At 46.6% G+C, this 22,750-nt stretch overlaps 1 protein-coding gene across 1 annotated transcript in view; it reads left to right on the top strand.

Annotated features, from left to right (window-relative positions):
* Positions 1 to 418: 418 nt before the first annotated feature.
* Positions 419 to 22,750, top strand: part of RNF169 (ring finger protein 169) — a 40,488-nt gene continuing 18,156 nt past the window's right edge. Inside the window, exons 1-2 of the mRNA XM_039532963.1 lie at positions 419 to 716; positions 12,962 to 13,038. Of these exons, the coding sequence (XP_039388897.1) occupies positions 419 to 716; positions 12,962 to 13,038 (375 nt within the window). The remainder of the gene's footprint in view (positions 717 to 12,961; positions 13,039 to 22,750) is intronic.

Consider the following 22,750-nt stretch of genomic DNA (forward strand, 5'->3'; position numbering starts at 1 on the left):
GGTGCAGGGGGTGGTCACGCTGGCTCAGGCGGAGGAGTGGTGGGGGAGGGTAGCTGGCCGAGGCGGGGCGGGGTGGAGGTGCGGGGGAGGGCAGGCTGGCGGGGAGGGAGGGGCGGTGGGGGTACAGGGGTGGTCACGCTGGCTCAGGCGGAGGAGTGGTGGGGGAGGGTAGCTGGCCGAGGCGGGGGGGGAGGGGCTCCGGCTGCTCCCCCCCGCTCCCAGGGAGCGCACTGGAACGTCCGGAGCCTGCACGCGACGGGCCGCGCACCGCGGCAGCGGCCGGTGAATACTCCCGAGGGGGCGGGGACAAGCCACGGCGCCGCGCGGGCTCATGAATATTACCCGCCCCGCCCTGCTGAATATGGATGAGGTGGGCGGCGCCGCGGCCTAACGCTCCGTCCCTTCCAAGGGTGAGAAGATGGCGGCGGCGGGCCCTGGCGGCCGGGCCGCGGCTCCGGTGCGGCGGGGCCGGCGGCGGCGGGCGCAGGCCGAGGAGGAGGCGGGGGCCGAGTGCCCGCTGTGCCGGGAGGCGCTGGTGGAGGCGGTGACGCCGCCCTGCCGCCACTCGCTCTGCCGCTCCTGCTTCCAGCGCTGCCTGCAGGGCCCGGGCCTCTGCTGCCCGCTCTGCCGCAGCCGCCTCTCCACCTGGGCCCGCCGGCAGCAGAGCGGGGCCGCCGCCGCGGGAGGAGGCGGGGAGCAGCGAGCGCCGGACGAAGGTGCGGCCGCCTCCGGAGCCTCGCCCGAGCTGCGCCGTCGGGGGAGGGAGTTACATGCACCGAGTGCGCGGGGCTCGGCCGGGGGCGGGGCGCTGGGCTGTGCGGGCCCCCCTCCCCCCTGGGATCAGTGACACATCGGGGTGCAGGGGTTACATGCACTGAGTGCGCGGGGCTCGGCCGGGGGCGGGGCGCTGGGCTGTGGGGGGCCCCTCCCCCCGGGATCAGTGACACATGGGGGTTCAGGAGTTACATGCACCGAGTGCGCGGGGCTCGGCCGGGAGCGGGGCGCTGGGCTGTGGGGGGCCCCTCCCCCCGGGATCAGTGACACATGGGGGTTCAGGAGTTACATGCACCGAGTGTGGGGGGCTCGGCCGGGGGCGGGGCCCTGGGCTGTGGGGGGCCCCTCCCCCCGGGATCAGTGACACATGGGGGTTCAGGAGTTACATGCACCGAGTGTGGGGGGCTCGGCCGGGGGCGGGGCCCTGGGCTGTGCGGGCCCCCCTCCCCCCTGGGATCAGTGACACATTGGGGTGCAAGGGTTACATGCACTGAGTGCGCGGGGCTTGGGTGGGGGCGGGGCCCCGGGCTTTGGGGGGGACCTCCTCCCCCCCAGGATCAGTGACACATTGTGCAGGGGTTACATGCACTGAATGCATGGGGCTTGGCTCTCGGCTGTGGGCCCCCCCTCTTCTCCCTGGGATCAGTGACACATTGGGGTGCAGGGGTTACATGCACCGAGTGCGTGGGGCTCGGTGCTGGGCTGTGGGGGCCCCCCTTCCCCCTGGGATCAGTGACACATAGGGGTGCAGGTGTTATATGCATTGAGTGTGGGGGGCTCGGCCGGGGGCGTGGCCCTGGGCTGTGGGGGGCCCCTCCCCCCGGGATCAGTGACACATGGGGGTTCAGGGGTTACATGCACTGAGTGTGGGGGGCTCGGCCGGGGGCAGGGCGCTGGGCTGTGCGGGCCCCCCTCCCCCCTGGGATCAGTGACACATTGGGGTGCAGGGGTTACATGCACTGAGTGCGCGGGGCTCGGCCGGGGGCGGGGTGCTGGGCTGTGGGGGGCCCCTCCCGCCCTGGAATCAGTGACACATAGGGGTGCAGGGGTTATATGCACTGAGTGTGCGGGGCTCAGCCAGGGGCAGGGGGCTGGGCTGGGCGGTGGAGGATGTGTCCCCCCCCTGGGATCAGTGACACGGTGCAGGGGTTACATGCACTGAGTGGGTGGGGCTCAGCCAGGGGGTGGGATGCTGGGCTGTGGAGGGGCCCCTTTCCCTCCCCCAGGATCAGTGACATAGTGTGGTGCAGGGGTTACATGCACTGAGTGTGCAGGGCTGTGGAGTGGCCCCCTGGGATCAGTGACACCTTGGGGTGCAGGGGTTAAATGCACTGAGTGCATGGGGCTCAGCCAGGGCAGGGTGCTGGGCTGTGGAGGGTGTGCGCCCCCCCCCAATCAGTGACACATTGGGGTGCAGGGGTTACATGCACCGAGTGCGTGGGGCTCGGTGCTGGGCTGTGGGGGCCCTCCTTCCCCCTGGGATCAGTGACACCTTGGGGTGCAGGGGTTAAATGCACTGAGTGCATGGGGCTCAGCCAGGGCAGGGTGCTGGGCTGTGGAGGGTGTGCGCCGCCCCCGCCCCGCCGATCAGTGACACAGTGGGGTATGGGGCTTACATGTATTGAGTATGCTAGGTCTCAGTCCTGGGGGCAGGACTCTGGGCTGGGAAGAGGCTATTCTCACCACTGTCACACAGTGAGGGATGAGGGGATTACATGCACTAAGTCTGCTGGGGCACAGCTCATTAGTGTGTTGGCACTCCGCTCATGGGGGGCACTGGGTTCTTTCTCTCTGGTATTCTGCTGAATGCGGGTGCAGGAGAGGGGCTGGAGTGATTGAGTTTTGGGCTCAGTATAGAGAGATGCTCAGATTGTGCAGATTCTTCACACCCTTTTAAAGTTATTTCTAGCCTTCATAGCTGCATAGTGAACTTTCCAAATAAATAATCCATAAAAGGCTATCTGCCTCAGTCTACAGAGAGCCTGAAACATTGACTCAGCGACATGTGAGCTCTCTTGCCCCAATCTTTCTAATTGGGGTGGATTAAGACCTTGTTTTCATAATGTATTGTGATTATGTTTTCATGGTGTTAGCTTGCCTCCTTGTTACTGCTTCTCAGCATAAGTTATGCCATTGTCCAATGGGACTGATTTTCAAAAATGGTAGGTCTACATAGAGGGAGGATATGTTATCCAGGGTTACATATCCTGTCACATCAGTAATTAACCATTAGGCTGAAGGCCACGCAACCTTTTAGTAAACTAGAACAGATTGCAAACCCTCTTTCTTTAACATACAACTTCTTGCATCTCATCTTGAAGCTGGTAGCTTCTCAGACCATCTGGGTTGGCCTTGCAACTGTAGTCAAGAGACAAGATCAATTAAAAAAAAAAACAGACCCTCAATTTTTCTTGAGCTGACCTGCTCATGTTAGAATAACTTCTTAAAATGGTGAATTGAAAGAGTAGAGGGAAAGGTGTCATTGACACTTCTCTCATTTCTACATTTAACTACATGATATTGTTAATCAGTTGTACTGTGTCCTCTAAATAGGTAATCAGTTTCCCATTTTATTTGTGTGTGTCATACCAACATGGAAGAAAAAAGCATGAATCGCTAACCCAGTGTGATTTGAATATCACAAACATTGACAGACGGGCTCTGGGTCAAGGGCAGTACCTAGAATTACTTTAAAATAACTCTTTGAAATTGACTGGACACCAGTTGACAAGAACAGCCATACTGGGTCCATACCAATGGTCCATCCAGCCCAGTATCCTATCTCTGACAGTGGCCAGTGCCAGATGCTTCAGAGGGAAGGAACAGAACAGTGTAGTTTTGGGTGATCCATTCCCTGTGGCCCAGGCCCACCTTCTGGCAGTTGGGAGGCATGAGGTGGTGTTCCTGTCAGTCTTGGCTAATAGCCTGTGATGGGTCTGTCCTCCATTAATTTATCTAGTTCTTTTTTTTAACCGAGTTATGAGGTTCTTTTAAATAAAAAAGTTGGCGTTGACTATGGGCAGCATTTATAGTGTTTGACCTGCATTTGCCTTCATGCTGTCCTTTGGTTACCCATCACCCTAAATGTTGATTGACTGGGGTGTGCGTTGAGGAGAACCAGAGCAAAAAATCTAGATGGAAGGTCCTTAAGCATCCGACTTAGATTATTTTATGGATGTAAGCAGGCAGTAGACAGAAACCAGTGGTTCTTACCATTGAAGTGAATGCAGGGTTATTGTGTGAGATATTCATAAGTGATATCTCAAGACAAAATACTTTGGAATTAAGCTTGTGAGTACATGGCAGTTGCCTTAAACCAACATTATTACAATGTTGAGCTTTTAACAAGTTTATCTGTAGTGAGTTGTAATAGGTCTGTTTTTAGGGGAGAAGAATGAAAGGAAATAAAATAACTACTGTATTAAAATATCTTTTGGCTATTTTAGTCAACAAATAGTGACAACATGAATTTATTTTAGAAAAGTCAATGAAGGGCAGACTGGGATCTTGGGGTGGTGGATAATGTATTATTCCTCTTTTCTGTATATGCTTAGCTTCAGATTATGTAATAGAGCAAAGTCTTTAAAACTCATTGCCACAATTTTGGGTGCAGGAATTGAAAATTTTCCTATAGACTGAGATGGCAGATTGGGAATTATTTTGTAGCTGGCAAAATATATAGTCCAGAAGTAAATGATTACTGAGGTATTTTCTTTGGCATCAGGTTAGTCAGCTGATAAAGTAAGGTCAGTTTATCTGTATGGTGTTAGGAAAAGAGAAAAGTTTAGTGCCAAAGGGAGTCTCTTCTTGGCAAAATGTTTACTAGTACTAAATTCATCACTTCCTTTAGCTAATTCCTTGTCCATCTGTAAAGCAGACAGCAACACAGTTGAGGGAACACTCACTACAAACAACTTTCTTCTAAAAGTTCTACCTATAACACTTGATCATTTGAAAAATTAACTCTTCACCACTGATGCTTTTTCATTAGCAATGCACCATTAATGCTGATGTTTAGACTCTGGAGACTGGTCAGTGTAAACAGATTACAGACTAGCTAGTTTCACTTTCTCATGCTCAAACATTAACATAAGGTTTGTCTTCATTGCAGGAGTTAAAGGCGTGGATGAACCTGTAGACTGCTCTTAAGTCTCTGCCTTTAACAAATAGCAGTGTTGAAAGGGAACTGGGCTTAGCTTTAAAAATTTTAGGAGACTCCATGTAGGGGAAGTGTTAAAACAGTGATGTTCCTCTGCTACAGTTAAAATAATGTAGACAGGACTTTGGGGTGGGATTCACGAGGGAAACTTAAGTGCCCAACTGACACTTTAGATGCCTACATCCAAAATTCAGATCTTCATAACCCCTGCTCAGCTGCTGCCTAACCTAGTAGGTGACTAAATTCTCATGGTGCCTAAATTTCTGCTGCTGGGAATGTACACAGCACCTCAGTCCTGAACTCAAGCCTAAGCCTCTGCAGGATTCACAAAGTAGGATCAGGTCCTACAGGCAAGGTAGGAGTAGATCCAATAGATGTGGTCTGAGGCCACCTTACCGTATGTCTACCAGTTTGAGTCCCACACAAAACACAGAAAAAGGAGATGATACTCCCCTGAGGATGAGGACCAAGAGGTCAGACATGGAGCAGTCGTTCCGTGAAAAATATTCACTCATGGCTGATATTGTGCTCTTGTCTCCTATCATTTTTCTGTGTGAGTTCATTTGAGAGCATAGTGATGGACTCGTTTCAGGCATGTTGTTGGGGCATTTAGTGCGCTGGATGAGGTATACCACATGTTGTGATAGGCATGAGTAGGACCATGGATTTTGAAAGGTGTGTTGGGAGGATATTGATCATTGTAGCAGTGGAATTTTAGCTGCAGGTTTGGCATCAGTTGTTGTAGCAGGGCCTAGTGCCACTTTGAACTGGTGGGTCCTGTTCTGTGGGGAGCTTGCTTCTGATGATGAGATTGGGATGTTTTTAGGCCAGAAGAGGGGGTTCAGGAAATATTTCTTTCAGGATGGGGTCCTCACTGATGATACCTTGTATGGTTCCAGTGTGGAGTGGTATGTGACAATTAGGGGTGTGCAGTCAGAGGGTTTTGTTTTGATTTCTCTCCCCCCCCCCCCCCATTGAAGCAGGTTCTCTCTGGGTATTTGGGTACCCGATTCCATGATGCAATCTATTTCTCTGGTGGAGTGTCCTTGTTTGATGAAGTCAGTTTTAAGTGTGTTAAGGTGTGTATACCAGCCTTTCTTCTTGAAACGTATCCTGTGGTATCCGAGTGCCTGGCTGTAGATAACCGATTTCTTCACTGCATTGACGCAGTGGCACTGATGCAGCTGGGCAGCTGTGGCGCTTTAGGGAAGGTGCTTTATGCCGGTGGAAGAGAGCTCTCCTGTCAGCGTAATTAATCCACCTCCGCAAGAGGCAGTAGCTATGTCAGCAGGAGAGCTTCTCCCACCAACATAGCGCTGTCTACACTGGGCTTAGGTCAGTATAACTACATCACTGTGGGGTATGGATTTTTCATACCCTTGAGCGACATAGTTGTACTGAAATAATTATGTACTGTAGGCCTGTGTCTGTGAAGGTAAGTGTGGTGATCCATGGGTTTCTTGCATATAGTCTGTACGGTTCCATTGTTGAATCTGATAATAGTATCCAGGAGGTTCATGCTGGTGAGGTAACGTTCTGTTGTTGAAACTAAAACTAAGTTTTGTAGACTCCCTTTTAACAAAACTTAATTTTGGACATATACTAAAATAAAATAGAACTTTTACCATTGTACAAAGAAGATAAATTCCTTAAGAGTCAAGGGAGGGAATGGGAGTGCATAACCCAAGGCTAACTGCCAGCAGAAGCAATCCAGACAAAAAGCCCTCTGCACTGTGAACTGTATGAGGCTCATGTCAGTTTCACTGTGCTTCTGATTTTGTGAAAGCACTGATGGTGGCCGTGGGGATGGCGGCAAAGAAACATATGACCCTGTGTAAGAAGGGAGACAAATGAGAGGCAGAAACACAGATCTTGTCTATGCTGGGCAAGTGCATCCTGTTAGAAAGTGTGTTAATAAGCATGATGTTAAACACAGTTCTGCCCTTAGTGTCCTTGTGTAGACTAGAAAAATAGTTAGCTTGAAAATATTTTACCTCAACTCCTCTGTCCAGTTAATGTGTTTTAAATATGAATGGTCTTGTTCGTACAAAGGCCAAATAGTTAACATTTGATTTGTTAGTAGCTTCTGTCTACACCAGTGCTTTTCAACCTGGGGGTCTGCAGACTATGTCTAAGGGGTCTGCAAAAGGCTATCATTACCATAGAACAGCGGCTTTCAACCTATCGTCTGTGGATCCCTGGGAGTCCACAGACTGTGTCTAAGATTTCCAAAGGGGTCCACAGCTCCATTTGAAATTTTTTAGGGGGTCTGCAAATGATAAAAGGTTGAAAACCACTGCTCTAAACAGTGCATTTCCCAGGATAGATAAGGACCCAGGCTCTGTCTACACTACTGCGGTAAGTCGACCCACACTCTGCAACTAGAGCTACGTGAATAACGTAGCTGGAGTCAACGTACCTTAGGTTGAGTTACTGCAGGGGACTTTCCTTCCTCTTCTCATGGGGGGCGGGGAGGTAGAGTACAGGGGTCGACTAGAGAGCGATCTGCAGTCAGTTTGGCAGGTCTTTACTAGGCTCGCTAAATCGACCGCCAGTGGATAGATTCGGAGCATTGGTCCCGGCTGTAGTGTAGACCTGCCCCCAGTGGGAGAAACAGCTCAAACAACATGAAGGGAGGGATAGGGGTAGGAGACTGACAGAAGGAGGGAGTTGCTGTACAAGTGACAATGACTCCTAGCTGAAGACAGCATTTGGTGCCTCATTCTGTTGACCAGCGGAGATTGGGACAGCTGAAGAAAGAGCACTTAGCAGCAAAAATGTATTAGAATGAAAATAGTTATCTATAACTCAAACTATAGTTTTTGTGCCCCCTCCACCCCACTCCACACACACTGAATTAAACCCTTTCCTTTCCCTCTCCACACAAACACTTGAGAATTGCTCAGAGTTCTGTGTCTTCTGTAGGGTGGGAGCCTATTTTATTCCCGCTGCATTAAAAAATGAAACAAAGCCTCTCTAGGTAGAAATAATATCTCTTTACAAATTGAAGTTTACCCCCAGTTCTAGTAGGCCTTCATGAATCTGGCAGCTAGTTTGTATTCAGTGTGTTGCTGTCATTCATAAAATGGCATGTTACTTATGAAAGAGCTTCAAGAAGCAGGATGTTTGTGACTTCCCTGTCCTAGCATGGGGGTAATTGAATTGGGGAAATCTTTATTTCACTCTCTTCTGGCCATAACATGCAGAGATAACATTGGTACAGAACCAGCCTATTATAGAGGGCACAGATTATACCTAAGGATTTTTTTCAAAAGACTAATTTATCCATTATGCTGTCTAATATTTGCCATAGTAAAAATGAATAATAATTTAGATACAGTTTAGGCCTGCGTCTAGCATTGCAGTTTAAGGGCACTTGTTTGTTAACTCACTGGTAATAATGTAAATATTAAATTATTATATGGCGGAACCCTAATGCCCCAGTGAGGATTGAGGCCCCATTATGCTAGATGCTGTACCCACACATAAAACAAGGTCCCTACCCTGAAGAATTTATAATCTAAAACCACAAGTCAGACAAATCCTAATACACAGATGTGAGCAAAACATAAAGGTACCAACTAATCTTATTACTTACATTTGTTTCCCCTCTGAACCATCCCTTCTACCACCATCTCCCTAATTAACAATTGGAACAGATTACCAAGGCATGTGGTAAATTCTTCAGCACTTGCAGTCTTTAAATTAAGATGGGAAGTCTTTCTAAAATGCATGAGCTCGTTAAGCTGCAAGTTATTAGGCTGGAAGCAGGAACCACTGAGTGAAATTCTATGGTTCATATTTTGCAGAAGGTTGGAGTAGATTATTTGTATTTCAGTAGCACCTATGAACCCTGCATATAGACCAGGACCCCACTGCGCCTGCCATTGTACAAACACAGAACAAAGAGACATAGTACCTGCCACAAAGAGTGTGCAATCAGAAAACAGACAACAGGTGGATACTGACAGATGAGGCAGCAGAAGGAAACTATGAGACAGTATTGGTCAGCATATAGGCAGCAGTCTTGCCATACTTGCTGCGTAGCTATTGTCAGGTTTTAGCAGGCAGATGATTTTGGAGATTATTACAAAGTCCCATCTGTCCTTGAAATATATGAATCCTTCTCGGCCAGTATGCTCCTCCACTGCTGACTCAAAGTGTTTCCCTTTCTATTATATTTTATTTTAATGCTTGCCTGTTGCCTCACCCTTCTGTATGTCTCCTTCCCAATCAGCATCTACACCTTCCCTTATTCCTCCTTTGTGCATTTTCAGTATACTTCACAGTTTTGCTGTCAAGGGTTCTGAAAGCATCCTAGGTCTCTGATGGCCTGCTCCCTCTGTCCCAGTGCTGCTCTGGTTGCTGCTGCTAGGGGCTGACTCTTGGGAGTTAATATCTTCTACTGCCTGCATGTTTTGGGATGGCTATGGGGATATTACAAAATTATATGGCATAAATTGTCCAAACCTTAGGATAGTGTAAGTGTTTGCTAGGGTTTGAAGAATGAATTCCACTCTCTAAGACCATCTTTACTATCATACAGATGGAAAAGACTTACTAGGTCATCTAGTCTCTCTCTTTCTGGCATTGCAGGATTCTTCCCTGCAATGCATTCTCTAGTGCTTTGCCCAGTCTAGTTAAATAACTTCCTTTGAGAGAGCAGGCTACTTACTAGATCTCACTTTCAGAAAGAAATTATTGATTTTTTTTTCAGCCTAAATTTTCTTAATTTCTGTCCTTAGCTCCTAGTTATAGTCCTTGGATTGTTCTAAGGAATGACTTTTCCTACTCAATGTTCACATCTTTAAATCTTTTGTAGGTTGTGAAAAACCTGTTCTTTTTCTGAAGATAAAAGAAGAAATAGATTTTATCAGGGCTTTCTTCCTTCCTGCCCCCATTTCTGCACCTCCGTATCACTGAAATATTTGCATAAACATAATTTATATTTAAAAGCACTAGGCTCTGACTGTGAATGAAAACATTTACTACTTTAAAATATAAAAAGGGAAGCAGGGAGACCCTCAAAGTTTTTATGATGTCTGCCAGGAAACCAAGAGTGACAGTCTTGTCTACACTGACACTTTACAGCGCTGCAACTTTCTCGCTCAGGGGTGTGAAAAAACACACCCTGAGCGCTGCAAGTTTCAGCACTGTAAAGTGCCAGTGTAGACAGTGCACCAGCGGTGGGAGCCATTCCCCACATGGAGGTGGGTGGTTGTTTTTTTCATAGCGCTGGTGCCACAGCTACACAGCCATGTTAAAGCACTGTTGCAGCAGCGCTCTAACATTGCTAGTGAAGACATGCCCTAAATTCTCAAAGAGAGAGGGGCGTGACTAGGGAGAGGGATTAACTATTGAGAATGGATGGAGTTATGAACATGAAGGATGGAATTGGTTTGGCAGAGTGTAGGAGCTTCTGGAAGATGAACAGGGCTTCTGATAATGTTTCCATATAAAGCTAGCTAGTTCATCTTATTTTTCAGTCTTCATATTTTTGCATGTACTAGGTGTCTGCTTCTCATTCTAACTCTAATAAATGTGTCAACCTGTGGAACTCTTTGCCTGAGGAGGATGTGAATGCTAGTACTATGACAAGGTTTTAAAAGAGAACTAGATAAATTTATGGAGGTTAAGTCCATTAATGGCTGTTAGCCAGGATGGGTAAGGAATGGTGTCTCTGTTTGTCAGAGGATGGAGATGGATGGCAGGAGAGAGATCTCTTGATCATTACCTGTTAGGTTCACTCCCTCTGGAACACCTGGCACTGGTCAGTGTCGGTAGACAGGATACTGGGCTGGATGGACCTTTGGTCTGACCCAGTATGGCCATTCTTATGTTCTTTCTAGCATTTAAAATTGAAGCTCCAGATCTGTACCCCAAATTCAGCCTTGTGAAGGAGGTTGTCTTGTGTTTTTGTTGCATCAGAATGTTGGAAAATCATGGAAGACAAGAGAGTTGAATTCAGAATTTTGTCAACTTTTAAAATGCCTGTACTTTCCAGCCAGCTCTCTATCAGTTGAGTGTGTGTTTTTAGCATGGCTGAAATTTTTTGATGGGCAAGTGACTGTAAAAAGCAAGTAAGTTGATGTAGATACTGATACTGAAAAGCAGGTACAAAAGAACGGTAGGACCTCACTAGTTAGTAGGCTGGAGACTCTGCTGTTGTGTTCTTTTGAGTTAGTTACACAGTTGTGAACTTTTCATTTTGGACTATAAGTACAGGTCTGTTGCATTTTGCACACATTTAACATGTGTGATTTTAGCCTTACGCGGTCGGGAAAAAAAAAAAAAGGAGAAAAATAACAATTTTAATACTATACCGGTAGGGCGGGTGATTCCGCCCACCATTACACTCAATGTAATTTTGACTATACGTGATTTTTGCTTTACGAGCTGACTGTGGAATGTAACCCCAGTGTAAGATGAGACAGACCTGTATGCCTTCGTATGGTTGAGGAATAAATCTGCTTAAAAACGTATATGGTTTGTGGTTTTGTTTCGTTTCATAAAATCTTTTACTTCCCCCTATCCCCCCTCGCCCCCCCTTTTTTTTTGGTGGAGGTTGGGGATGGTTGAAGAAAATTATAGAACAAAAAAAACCCCATACATTTTATATAAAATAGGCCTAGCTTGCCTGTATTAATGCTGCATCATGGGTATTTCCTGAATGAGTAGGTGAACTCAGATTGAAACACATTTTTTTCAGGTTGCTTTCTCTCTTGGATTCCTCTTAAAAATTTCTCTGACTCTAGAGTGTAACTTGTGCTGTATCAAAGTGGGTGGGGACTTTTAAAGCTGACATTAAGAACTTAATAGAGTAACAAAACCTACTGCTGCAGAAGCTTAAAAATGACTGTTCACCAATATGATAAACTTGGTTTTGTTTCTACAGGTCTGTCTCATCTTATGCTGGGCTTACGTTCCGCAGTCAGCGCGTAAAGCGAAAATCGCATATAGTCAAAATTACATTGAGTGTAATGGCGGGCGGAATCGCCCGCACTACAGAAACAGTATTAAAATTGTTATTTTTCTTTGTTTTGTTTTTGCTGACTGCGTAAAGCTGAAATCGTGCATGTTAAATGCCCCTAAGATGCGACAGACCTGTACTTATTCAGTTTTGTTTTAAGAACAGGAGTACTTGTGGCACCTTAAAGACTAACAAATTTTTGTTTTAGTGTACTATGGAAAGAGTTGAATAAATTGTATGTGAGACTTAAGATTGCTGAAGTTACTCTGCATTGCAAACAAAATAAAAGCTCTGTTTTCTAATTATAGTTCTAATAAGACAGCTAATTGAGAAGTTCAAACTGCAAAATGTGTAGGTGAATGGAATGTAGATCTCATAGGTATGCTGATAAATGGAAGCAAGAGACATATAGGAATAAGGATATTGTACTGCCTTTGTAAGTAAAGACTTGTAGATGATCTTGCTAGTTTGGTCTAGTAGAGCAGTGGTCTCCAAACTTTTTTGATCGCGCACCTCTATCAGTAAAAAATTTTGAGCACGCACCCCTGCCACGCTGCAGGGCCGGCTCTACCATTTTTACCGCCCCAAGCAAAACAAACTGACAAAAAACGCTCGGACTCCTGCCCGAACTCCCGAAGTGCCCCCCCCCCAAAAGCTGCCTGAACTGCTGCACCCTGAAGGATCCTCTTGCACACACCCCGGGGTGCGCACACCCCACTTTGGAGACCACTGTAGTAGAGCATAACACTGGTTTCTATTTCTGGTTCTGCCACTGACTCACTGTGACACTTCAAGCAAGTTGCTTAATTATTGTTTGTTTACATCCGTGTAAAATGGAGATAACACCTCCATGGGGGGTTGTGATGCTTAATTGCTTGTAAAGCGCTTGGAGACCATTAGAAGTACTATAGAATAGCAAAGTGTTATTGCTTGACACTTAGCTCTCAGAACACTTTTGTGTATTGAGTTGGGAGAGCAAGACAATGTAACAAGGGCAGCTTGAGGATAGTCCTAATTATCATACATAAAGTATGTTCCTTTTTTTCTTTTCTTTCTAGACTTTATATTCAGAGCACCCATCAAATTAAGCAAACCGGGGGAACTGCGTGAGGAATATGAAAGCCAGCTGAGGAAGGTATAGTATTTTGTTTAATTGTGACTTTCTTCCAGAGAAACGTGGAATCCTTACAGATATGCTTGCTTACCTATATATGGAGAATTCTAAGCATTCTTTGCTTTTCTAAAACAAAGGTCATTTATTCCTCCTACCATTCAGTCAATTCAGGAAAATGTTGGCAGTTAGCCGGTTCCAGAACTACTGACATCTTAGGCCATGTCTACACTACAAACTTTGGTTGACACAAGTTACATTAAGGTACAACCTTCAGAGTTTGTATATCACTCGTGCGAATGCATACTTGGCTGCTTGCGTCAGCACTGCATGTGTTCACCAGGAGTGCTTGTGTCGATGAAAAAGGCTACACGGCATGGGTAGGTATCCCAGTGTGCCATGCACCGTCATCTGGTGCAGTGCCTTTTGGGAACTTTTTGCAGTGAGGTGTGGAGTACAAATGAGTCTTCCAGGATCTCTGGGAGCTAGGGGTCAAGTTCCCAGCATGCAACTTTCTCTATCCCATAATGTCATCCATATCCCATAACTTTCTCACCTTTTTTTTTTTTAATTAAATCTCACAAACTTGTGCGGCACTTTTCAGTGTTCGCCATCTTTGACAGAAGTATGGAGCCCGCAGACTTCTGTACTATTCTCATGAACGCAGCAAATACAGGACACACGATCCTCTTGTGTTTGCAGACCTGCTGGAAGTGCTGCACTAATGGTGGACATGATGATTTCTTTAAGGACAGTTTGCTGAAGGACATGGCAAAAAACAATTCAAGGTTGTTAGTGACAGTGACAGAGCAGCTTCAGATGGTGGCGTGCTGCGTCTGGGCCAGAGAAACAGGCACTGGGATCGCATCGTAATGCAGGTTTGAACAATGAGCAGTGGCCGCAGAACATTCAGATGCGAAAAGCCACATTCTTGATTTGTGTGCTGAGCTCACTCCAGCACATGGACACCAGAATGAGAGCTGGATTGATAACTGAGAAGCAAATGGTAGTTGCACTGTGGAAGCTTGCAACGCTTGTTTTCTACAAGTCAGTGGGAAATAATTTTGGAGTAGGAAAATCCACAGTTGGGGTCATTGTCATAAAAATGTGTAGGGCCATTAATTGTCTCCTGCTATGTAAGGCTCAGCAATGTGTAGGCCATAGTGAATGGATTTACAGCAGTGGGGCAATAGATGCACGCACATCCCTTTTGTAGCACCTAGGACAGAGTACATCATTAGAAAAGGCTACTCTTCCTTCTCTGGTTATGCCAGCATTAGTGGATTACGAGCGATGCTTCACCAATATCCATGTGGGCTGATCCAGGAAGGTGCAAGACTCTTGCATCTTTAAGGACAGAGGACTGTTCAGAAAGCTGCAAGCAGGGACATAAGTTCCCAACCATCAGATTACCATTAGTGATATTGAAATCCAGGTGTGATTCTGGGGTAGCTGGAGTAGATCTAGCTCTCCTGGCTCAAGAAGCTATATGCTGGCCATCTCGACAGTATCAAGGAACTATTCAGCTACCAGTTCAACAGGTACAGAATGACAGTTGAATGTGCTTTTGATAGATTGAAGGGACACTGGTAGTGTTTACTCACTAGATGGGATATTTTTCTCACTGAGATCCAAATGGTTATAGCTACCTGTTGTGTCCTGCATAATATCTGTGAGGCAAAGGCGGGAAAAGCTGCCTTCAAGGTGCAGGTGGAGCTGGAGCAGCTCCCTGCTGACTTTGAACAGCCAGACACAAGGGCCACTAAAGGGATTCAGTGTGGAGCTAAGCTGTTGAGGGAGGCTTGGAAAGAGCACATGAACAGTCAGCAACAGTAAAGTTCTGTGCTGCAGTGTTCTCTGGCCTGGAGCTTTGGGTGCTGCTAAGAATTGTGTAGTGATTGCTGTACATTTATAAATGACTGTTTTCCTGAATCTATGTTTTATGTGGTCCTTCCTGTTTGTTTACAAGTACTGCGTGTTTTGAGTACTGCTATGCATTCTGCAGCATGCATTGTGAACTAATAAAGATAATTGTATTCTCCTCAAATAGAACTTCATTGAGTGGCAAAAACAGTCATGCAAGAAACGGGTAAACTTTGAACATAAATTCAGAGAACAGAAATTTAAAATTGGAAAGGCAGCAAACAAACATTTCAGTCCATTTCAGTGCACAAATGTAGCCCGTCGTGGCTACATACACTGATCTGTGAGAACCACTGCTGGTGTGTATGTGAAGCTGTGGTTTTCCTTCTTGTTCCCCGGAGTGGAGTGCGAGGGATAAGGATCCCGGCCCATGATGCCATGTGGAATGTTGAGGGGTATAGAGAACTGCTACCATGGAATTCTCCAAGGTCAGCAAAGGGTGAGGATTCCTGGGATTTTTTTTTTCTTTTTTTTTTTGACCTGTAGGTCCACTAGGGTCTGCATCATTTGTGTTTGCTGCCCGGGAAGACCCATTATGTGCTGGTGCATCTCCCTATTCTTTTCCTGCTGGCATTCCTGGACCTTTCTTCTGTCTGCCCTTTCCTTCTCCATGCTCTCTGCCATGGTGGCCCTCCAGGCCTTTTGTTTGCAGACCAATGCAGTACTGGCTTGCAGGATCTCACTGAACATGGCCTCTCTAGTCCTCTTCTTTTCCTCCTCATCAAAATCAGGCATTCTGCAAATGTGAAGGCGACATCTCTCAAGGCTGCCACAGCAGCAGCTACAGACAGATGTACCATTGGATTTACAATCATTGTGGAAAGGGAAGGATAAGTGTCAGAACTCACTTTTCTTATTCCCATAGACACTTTTAAGAAGACTTGCTTATTGACACTTCATTTTTGGAATGCCTCACCGCAGCACTGGTTGCCAGCCCCAGCCAAAGGCAGCCATCTCTAGAAACCTTTCGGAGAGGATTGCACAGTATCTCCATGAAAGTTTTTCATGGATATGTTTCAGGAGATGCAAGGGATACTCCTATGTACATAAACTCCTGTGCCCCCCTTCTCCACCTGCCTAAACCAACAGGGGAATGAATATCAGATGCCAATTTTACATCTGTAAAAGCAGAAAAGAATCCTGTGGCACCTTATAGACTAACAGACGTTTTAGAGCATGAGCTTTCGTGGGTGAATACCCACTTCGTCGGATGCAAGTAGTGGAAATTTCCAGGGGCAGGTGTATATATATGCAAGCAAGAAGCAAGCTAGAGCTAACGAGGTTAGTTCAATCAGGGAGGATGAGGCCCTGTTCTAGCAGTTGAGGTGTGAAAACCAAGGGAGGAGAAACTGGTTCTGTAGTTGGCAAGCCATTCACAGTCTTTGTTTAATCCTGAGCTGATGGTGTCAAATTTGCAGATGAACTGAAGCTCAGCAGTTTCTCTATGAAGTCTGGTCCTGAAGTTTTTTTGCTGCAGGATGGCCACCTTAAGATCTGCTATTGTGTGGCCAGGGAGGTTGAAGTGTTCTCCTACAGGTTTTTGTATATTGCCATTCCTAATATCTTATTTGTGTCCATTTATCCTTTTCCGTAGAGACTGTCCAGTTTGGCCGATGTACATAGCAGAGGGGCATTGCTGGCATATGATGGCGTATATTACATTGGTGGATGTGCAGGTGAATGAACCGGTGATGGTGTGGCTGATCTGGTTAGGTCCTGTGATGGTGTCGCTGGTGTAGATATGTGGGCAGAGTTGGCATCGAGGTTTGTTGCATGGATTGGTTCCTGAGCTAGAGTTACTATGGTGCGGTGTGCAGTTACTGGTGAGAATATGCTTCAGGTTGGCAGGTTGTCTGTGGGCGAGGACTGGCCTGCCACCCAAGGCCTGTGAAAGTGTGGGATCATTGTCCAGGATGGGTTGTAGATCCCTGATGATGCGTTGGAGGGGTTTTAGATTTTACATCTGTTTGTTTGTACCTCTACCTCTTCTCATATGAGTAAAATGGTGAAAAGTTGATACCTGTGTCTTGTTAATTTGGGGCTGGGTGCCATTTTTAAATTTAAACATTGTAAGGAAAAATGGATGCACATACTTACCTGAGGTCCCTTCCCCTTCCTTGCGCTCATCCTTGCACTCAGCTGGTGGAACTGACTAGACTCAAACAGGTCTTGGCTCACAGCATAGCTGACCACCCCATTGCATCTCTCCTCTCCTCCTCTTGGCTGTTCACAGCAGGGGTCTCTGGCTTGCCTGAGTTGTCCACAGTGGTCTGCAAGGTACTGGTGGAGTCTCTGCCATGTATGGCGCGCAGTTTGCTATGAGCTGCAGACCTGCTGCTTTTACCACCAAATCAGTTGTTGGCCTCCCTGGTCTTCTGATATATCTGGCGCAGTTCTGTCACTTTCACACTGCATTTCTACTGATCCTCGTCATACCCCTTTGCCTTCCTCCCCTGTGCAATCTGCTCTTAAATATCCATGTTGCTGTGGCTGGTCCATAGCTCTGCTTGCATAGCCTCTTCTCCCCAAAGGCCCAGGAGCCCATACCTCCTGTCTACTCTTAACCAGAGTGCATCTAGTGCATGGAGCTGGCGTGGTTGGTTGGGCAATTGCACTCAAGAAGGGAGGGTTGCTAGGTCTGCCTGCCAAGTGGTCAGTCAGGAAACAGCATTTCAAAAATACTCATGGGGACGTAAAGCAGGGATGGCTTCAGGTCTCTGGGACCCCTGGGCAGTGGAGTATACAATTGTGACCAGAACAGTCACTGTCACAAGGAATGGGGCATTGTGGGATAGCTGCTGGAGAACTGTTAGGGTTGCACTTGCTCTGATTGACCCCAGTAGGTCAATCGTGGTTCCATTCCATTAAGGGAGGTGGTTTTACTATAGCACAGTAACTAGGCACTTACATTGGCTGGAGGTGAATTTTAAGAGTAGACGTGCAAATAGGTCAATGCAAGGCAACATACGTCCATGTAACTTTGTAGTGTTGACCGGCCTTCATTTGCCTTCCAAAAGGTGAAAATGTACCTGCTTGATGCAGTTCTACCATCTTTGCTATACAGGGTTTATAGAAGAATGAGCTATGATGAATGTAATAGGTTTGCAAAGCTAGTTGCAGTAAAATCTCCCCCTCTCCTACTATAACTCTTTCAGAATCTTAATCTGGCAAACACAAGCATTGAAAGCTTCGTCTTAGCCAAAAGATGAACTCAAAAAAATTTGAGGAGAATCCATTCAGCCCTTTTGGACTTAAATAACCGGGGGGGTGGTGGTCCCTTTTTTAAAAGAAGAAGCATTTTTTTACCCACAAATCACTGAAATGACTGAACTGTAACCCTAAATATCTCCTGTGGCTAGTCATTATTCTAGAAATATCATAATGGGGCAGTGACTGCTGTAGTTAAGCTAGGATAATAGTTTCTATTCTAACCCCTCCACCCCCAGTTCTGAGTTATTCATAACTTTCTGAAACTTCCATTTTTTCCAGGCATAAGCCCTGATCCTATAATCAGACCTGCTAGTGTGGACGCATGCAGAACCCTGTTTATTTCAACAGGGCTCCACACAAGAGCAAGGGCCTCTGACAACAGATCCATTTGCTGGATTGGGGCTGCGCAAAGGTGGGATTTTGGGGTGTGGTGTGGTTGGTTTGTTTATTTTATTTATTTATTTTGGTAAAGCTTGACCAAAAGTAGTTTAGCTGTTTTTGATAAGGATAGTATATATGCATATCTGCAAAGGGAGGGAAATACATTTTTCTAATGAAATAATCCTTGCAGTCTTCATTTGAAGAATTCAGCATCCTCTGAAGACCAGTGTAATGCATACATACAAAGGGGCAGAGTTAAGGTTAAGAGTGACATCTGGAAGAGGTGATTGCACTGATTTTAGCAGTGAGTTGCCTCAGTGACACACAGTCAGTAGAGCTTCAGTTGATTGAGGCTTTGTCCCTAGGAGTTATTGATTGTGGTCTTTTAACTTGATTTCAGACACATTTGCAAGTGGATGCAAGGTGTGAATCAGTCAACTGAGGGATGCTACAATCAAATGATTTCTCTATCTTAGACAAGCCTCTAGTGTAAACAAAGTGCAACGACTTCTGACATTTTTACCACTGTCGGGAATTTGGTAAAAAATTAGGTGCATAGAGATTTTATTCACGTAAATGTCTAATTTATCAGTTAACTTAAATGGACACCACTATAGTTAGGAAATTACAACTTAAAACACAAACAAACTTAAAGATGAATATTTTATAACTGAGCCTCTTGGCTTAAAAAAATGAATGTAACGTTTGGTGGAGGTCTAAAGTATCAGCCACGCCAGGATTTTATAAATCTACTTCCTAATGGTGAGGAGGAGACCTTCGCTGGTGAGATATGGGGCTTACTCATCATTTCTGCATAATTTAATTTTTCACTGGTTTTGTGTGTTTGTGTCTATCTGTCTCCAAGGAGATGTGACTAGATGCAGTTTTTCTTCCTGAATCTGAATTGTGTGAACTACAAATAGCCCAAATCCTGGCCTCAGCGCACAGCCCAACCAATTAGGATGTGTACCGGGGATTTCTGCTGGGCTTGAGGGAATATCTTTCTTCCACCATCTACTAGCAACTTTGTTTGATCGCTGCTATTCCACCCTCAGCTACAGTGGCCTCTGGTAACTACAGGGGTTTGAAGTGCCTCAGTGCATTTCAATGGGATGTTAATTCTGACATCTGATTTTGCTCCTCCAAACCGCTAAATGCCTGGAACTTCTGGGGGGACTCACCCATCCTCCTCCCCACGTTCCACAACCTTTTATGTGAGCACCGTCACTGTGCAGGATACGTCTTCTGGTTAGTGAATTTATAGCTGATTTGTAGTCCTTTGCATAGCTCTGGTCAGTCAACAAGTATTGAGTGTGCAGCAGACCTAATCTAATGCTGCTGAGTGTGTTTGGGTGTTTGGAGTCTTGATTTTTTTTAATATATATTTTATTTGAAGTTCAGTGTAATAAGCCCATTTTTAATCATAGTAATGTTGCAGCAGCTATAGATCATTCTGAGATCTTTTTGTAACTCTTTATTGACCTGAAAAAAATTGATAGCAATCCTTCTCATTTCCACTGCAGCAAAAAGGACAAGTATTTTAATGTGCTTCTGGCATTTTGACTATTCCACTTGTGTGTTTTGAGGATAGAATTTTTTGTCTTATTCCTATTTGGCCTGATGGTTCATCTATCTTCCTCTTTTCAGTCTTTGTTCACTGCCAGACTGGAACCCTGCTTCCTTCCCTTCACAACATGTACATACCCTTTCATCCCCTCATCTGAAAGAGGAGGGGATTGGGGATACTCCCCAAATCTCATCCTGTGAGCAAAGAACAATATAATCCTTCTGACAGGTTGTCAGTTGAGAAAATTCTCTATCACTTGTCACCAAACCTTATGTAACCAATACACAACTTTAAAAAGAGAAAACATTTTTAAGCTAAGTAAAATTTTGAGGGCTAAATACTATCCCTCAAACTCTTGTAACAAGAGTTTCATAATATTGCTTTGGGGGGAGGGATAGCTCAGTGGTTTGAGCACTGGCCTGCTAAACCCAGGGTTGTGAGTTCAGTCCTTGAGGGGGCCACTTAGGGAGCTGGGGCAAAATCAGTACTTGGTCCTGCTAGTGAAGGCAGGTGGCTGGACTCAATGACCTTTCAGGGTCCCTTCCAGCTCTATGAGATAGGTATCATCATTTGGATAGTCCTGAACACTAGGGGCAACATGACATGAAACTGAGGGTGGTTCCTTATTTGTGGTCCCCAGTTCCTTTTTCAGTGGCCAAAATTATTTAAAAATGTATGTGGGAGCCCAGACTCTTGCGTTCAGATCCCATATCTAACTTTGGCCTTGTCTACATTGGCAAGTTTCTGTGCAGTAAAGCAGCTTTCTGCGATGTAACTCCCGAAGTGTACACAGTGCCCAGCCACTTAGTGCACAGAAACTGCGCAGTTGCAGCGCAGTAAAAAAAACACCTGAGAGGCGTACAGCTTTCTGCGCTGGGGGTACAGCGCTGCGGTGCCAGTGTAGACACCCTGGTTGATTACAGTGCTGCAGTTGGCCTCCGGGAGGTGTCCCACAATGCCTGTTCTCCCCTCTCTGGTCATCGGTGTGAACTCTACTGCCCTGCCCTCAGGTGAGCAACCATGAGCCCCACCCCTTAAATACCTTGGGAAGTTTGAAAGTCCCCTTCCTGTTTGCTTGGTGATGCATGCATTGGTCTCAGTGCATCTTTTCAGGCTTCACGCATCATGCAATCCCCCACTTGGAGCAGTGCTGAGTTGCTGGACCTCATCAGCATTTGGGGAGAGGAGGCTGTCCAGTCCCAGCTGTGCTCCAGGCGTAGGAATTATGATGCCTACGGACAGATTTCATGATGCATGCAGAAAGGGGCCATGACAGGGACACACTGCAGTGCAGGGTCAAAGTGTAGGCGCTGCGGAACGCCTACCACAAGGTGTGGGAGGCAAGCTGCCTCTCCAGTGCTGCGCCCACAAGCTGCCGGTTCTACAAAGAGCTGGATGCAATACTCAACGGCGACCCCACGTCCACTGAGAAGGCCACTGTGGATTCTTCGGTGGATCACATGCCAGTCGAGAGTGGACCGAGCCAGGAGGAGGAAATCTTGGACGAGGATGTGGAGGGAGAGGAGGACCCAGAGGCAGAGGACGACTCGGAGGTCAGAGGTGCATGCAGCCAGGAGCTCTTCTCTACCCCGGAGGAGGCTTGCCAGTCACAGCTGTCAGAGCTTGGCGAAGCGCAAACAGGAGAGGAGGCTTCTGGTAAGTGGCTTTGATTTTGGGAATTGCTGAAGCAAGTTGTTGGGGACAGGAGGGTTGTAGAAAGCAGGCTTGTGTCTGTATGATGCGCGTACCACCGCATGCCTAGGCTGAATGGCGGAGCAGGGTATTGATTGACTCCCTCACCTCACGGGAATCTACCTTAGAGATCTCCAGGAAACTCTTGTGGAGATACTGGGCAATCCGCTGCCGCAAGTTCTTTGGCAGAGCTGCTTTGTTTCTTGCCCCATGAAGGCTAACTTTCCCGTGCCACTCTGCTGTCAATATGTGTGTGGGGGGGGGGATTGCTGCGCACACACACAAGCCACATAAGGGCCAGGGTGGAAGCCGCAGGCTTGGAGAAGACCCTCCTTTGATTCTGTGCTCACCCTCAGCAGCGAGAGATCTTCCATAATGAACACAGCCTGTGGAAAATGTGGGGACAGTAATGATTATAAAGCCCCCCTACAGTGCTGGCTCTCCCCAAGAGCTACATGCCCAGTGAACAGTACGGTCCTGGAACACTGCAGTTACCATTTTGGGGGTCTTGTGGCTCATATGTGCTTGCCTGGGGTCAGCCAGTTAGTGATAGGTATGTGAATAGTGGCTGTGTTTTAAATCACTGAATCCGTGATCTGTGTGTTGCAGACAATACTGCTTCTGTAAAATGTTGCATTTTGGCTTCACATATATGACCTTCGGAGCCCAGCCTCCCTCTTTATCGGCGTTGAACGGCTGCGCAGAATTAGAAAGCGGCCATGAAGAACTAAGGAGGACTTTCTGCGTTATATCACGATGCACTCTGCGGCCAAAAACCAAGAATTGAAAGAGTGGCGGGACAGCGAGAAGAGGAACCAAAAGGAGAATGCAGTGTGCCAGAACGAAGCTACGGAGCGGCTCTTAAACATTACGGAGCACCAAGCAGACACGCTGCAAGCGATACTAGCGCTGCAAACCGAGCAGCTCCGTGCCCACCCTCCCCTGCAGCCACTGTCGCAAAAC

Source organism: Mauremys reevesii, linkage group 1, assembly GCF_016161935.1.
Source record: "Mauremys reevesii isolate NIE-2019 linkage group 1, ASM1616193v1, whole genome shotgun sequence".
Lineage (NCBI taxonomy): Eukaryota > Metazoa > Chordata > Testudines > Geoemydidae > Mauremys > Mauremys reevesii.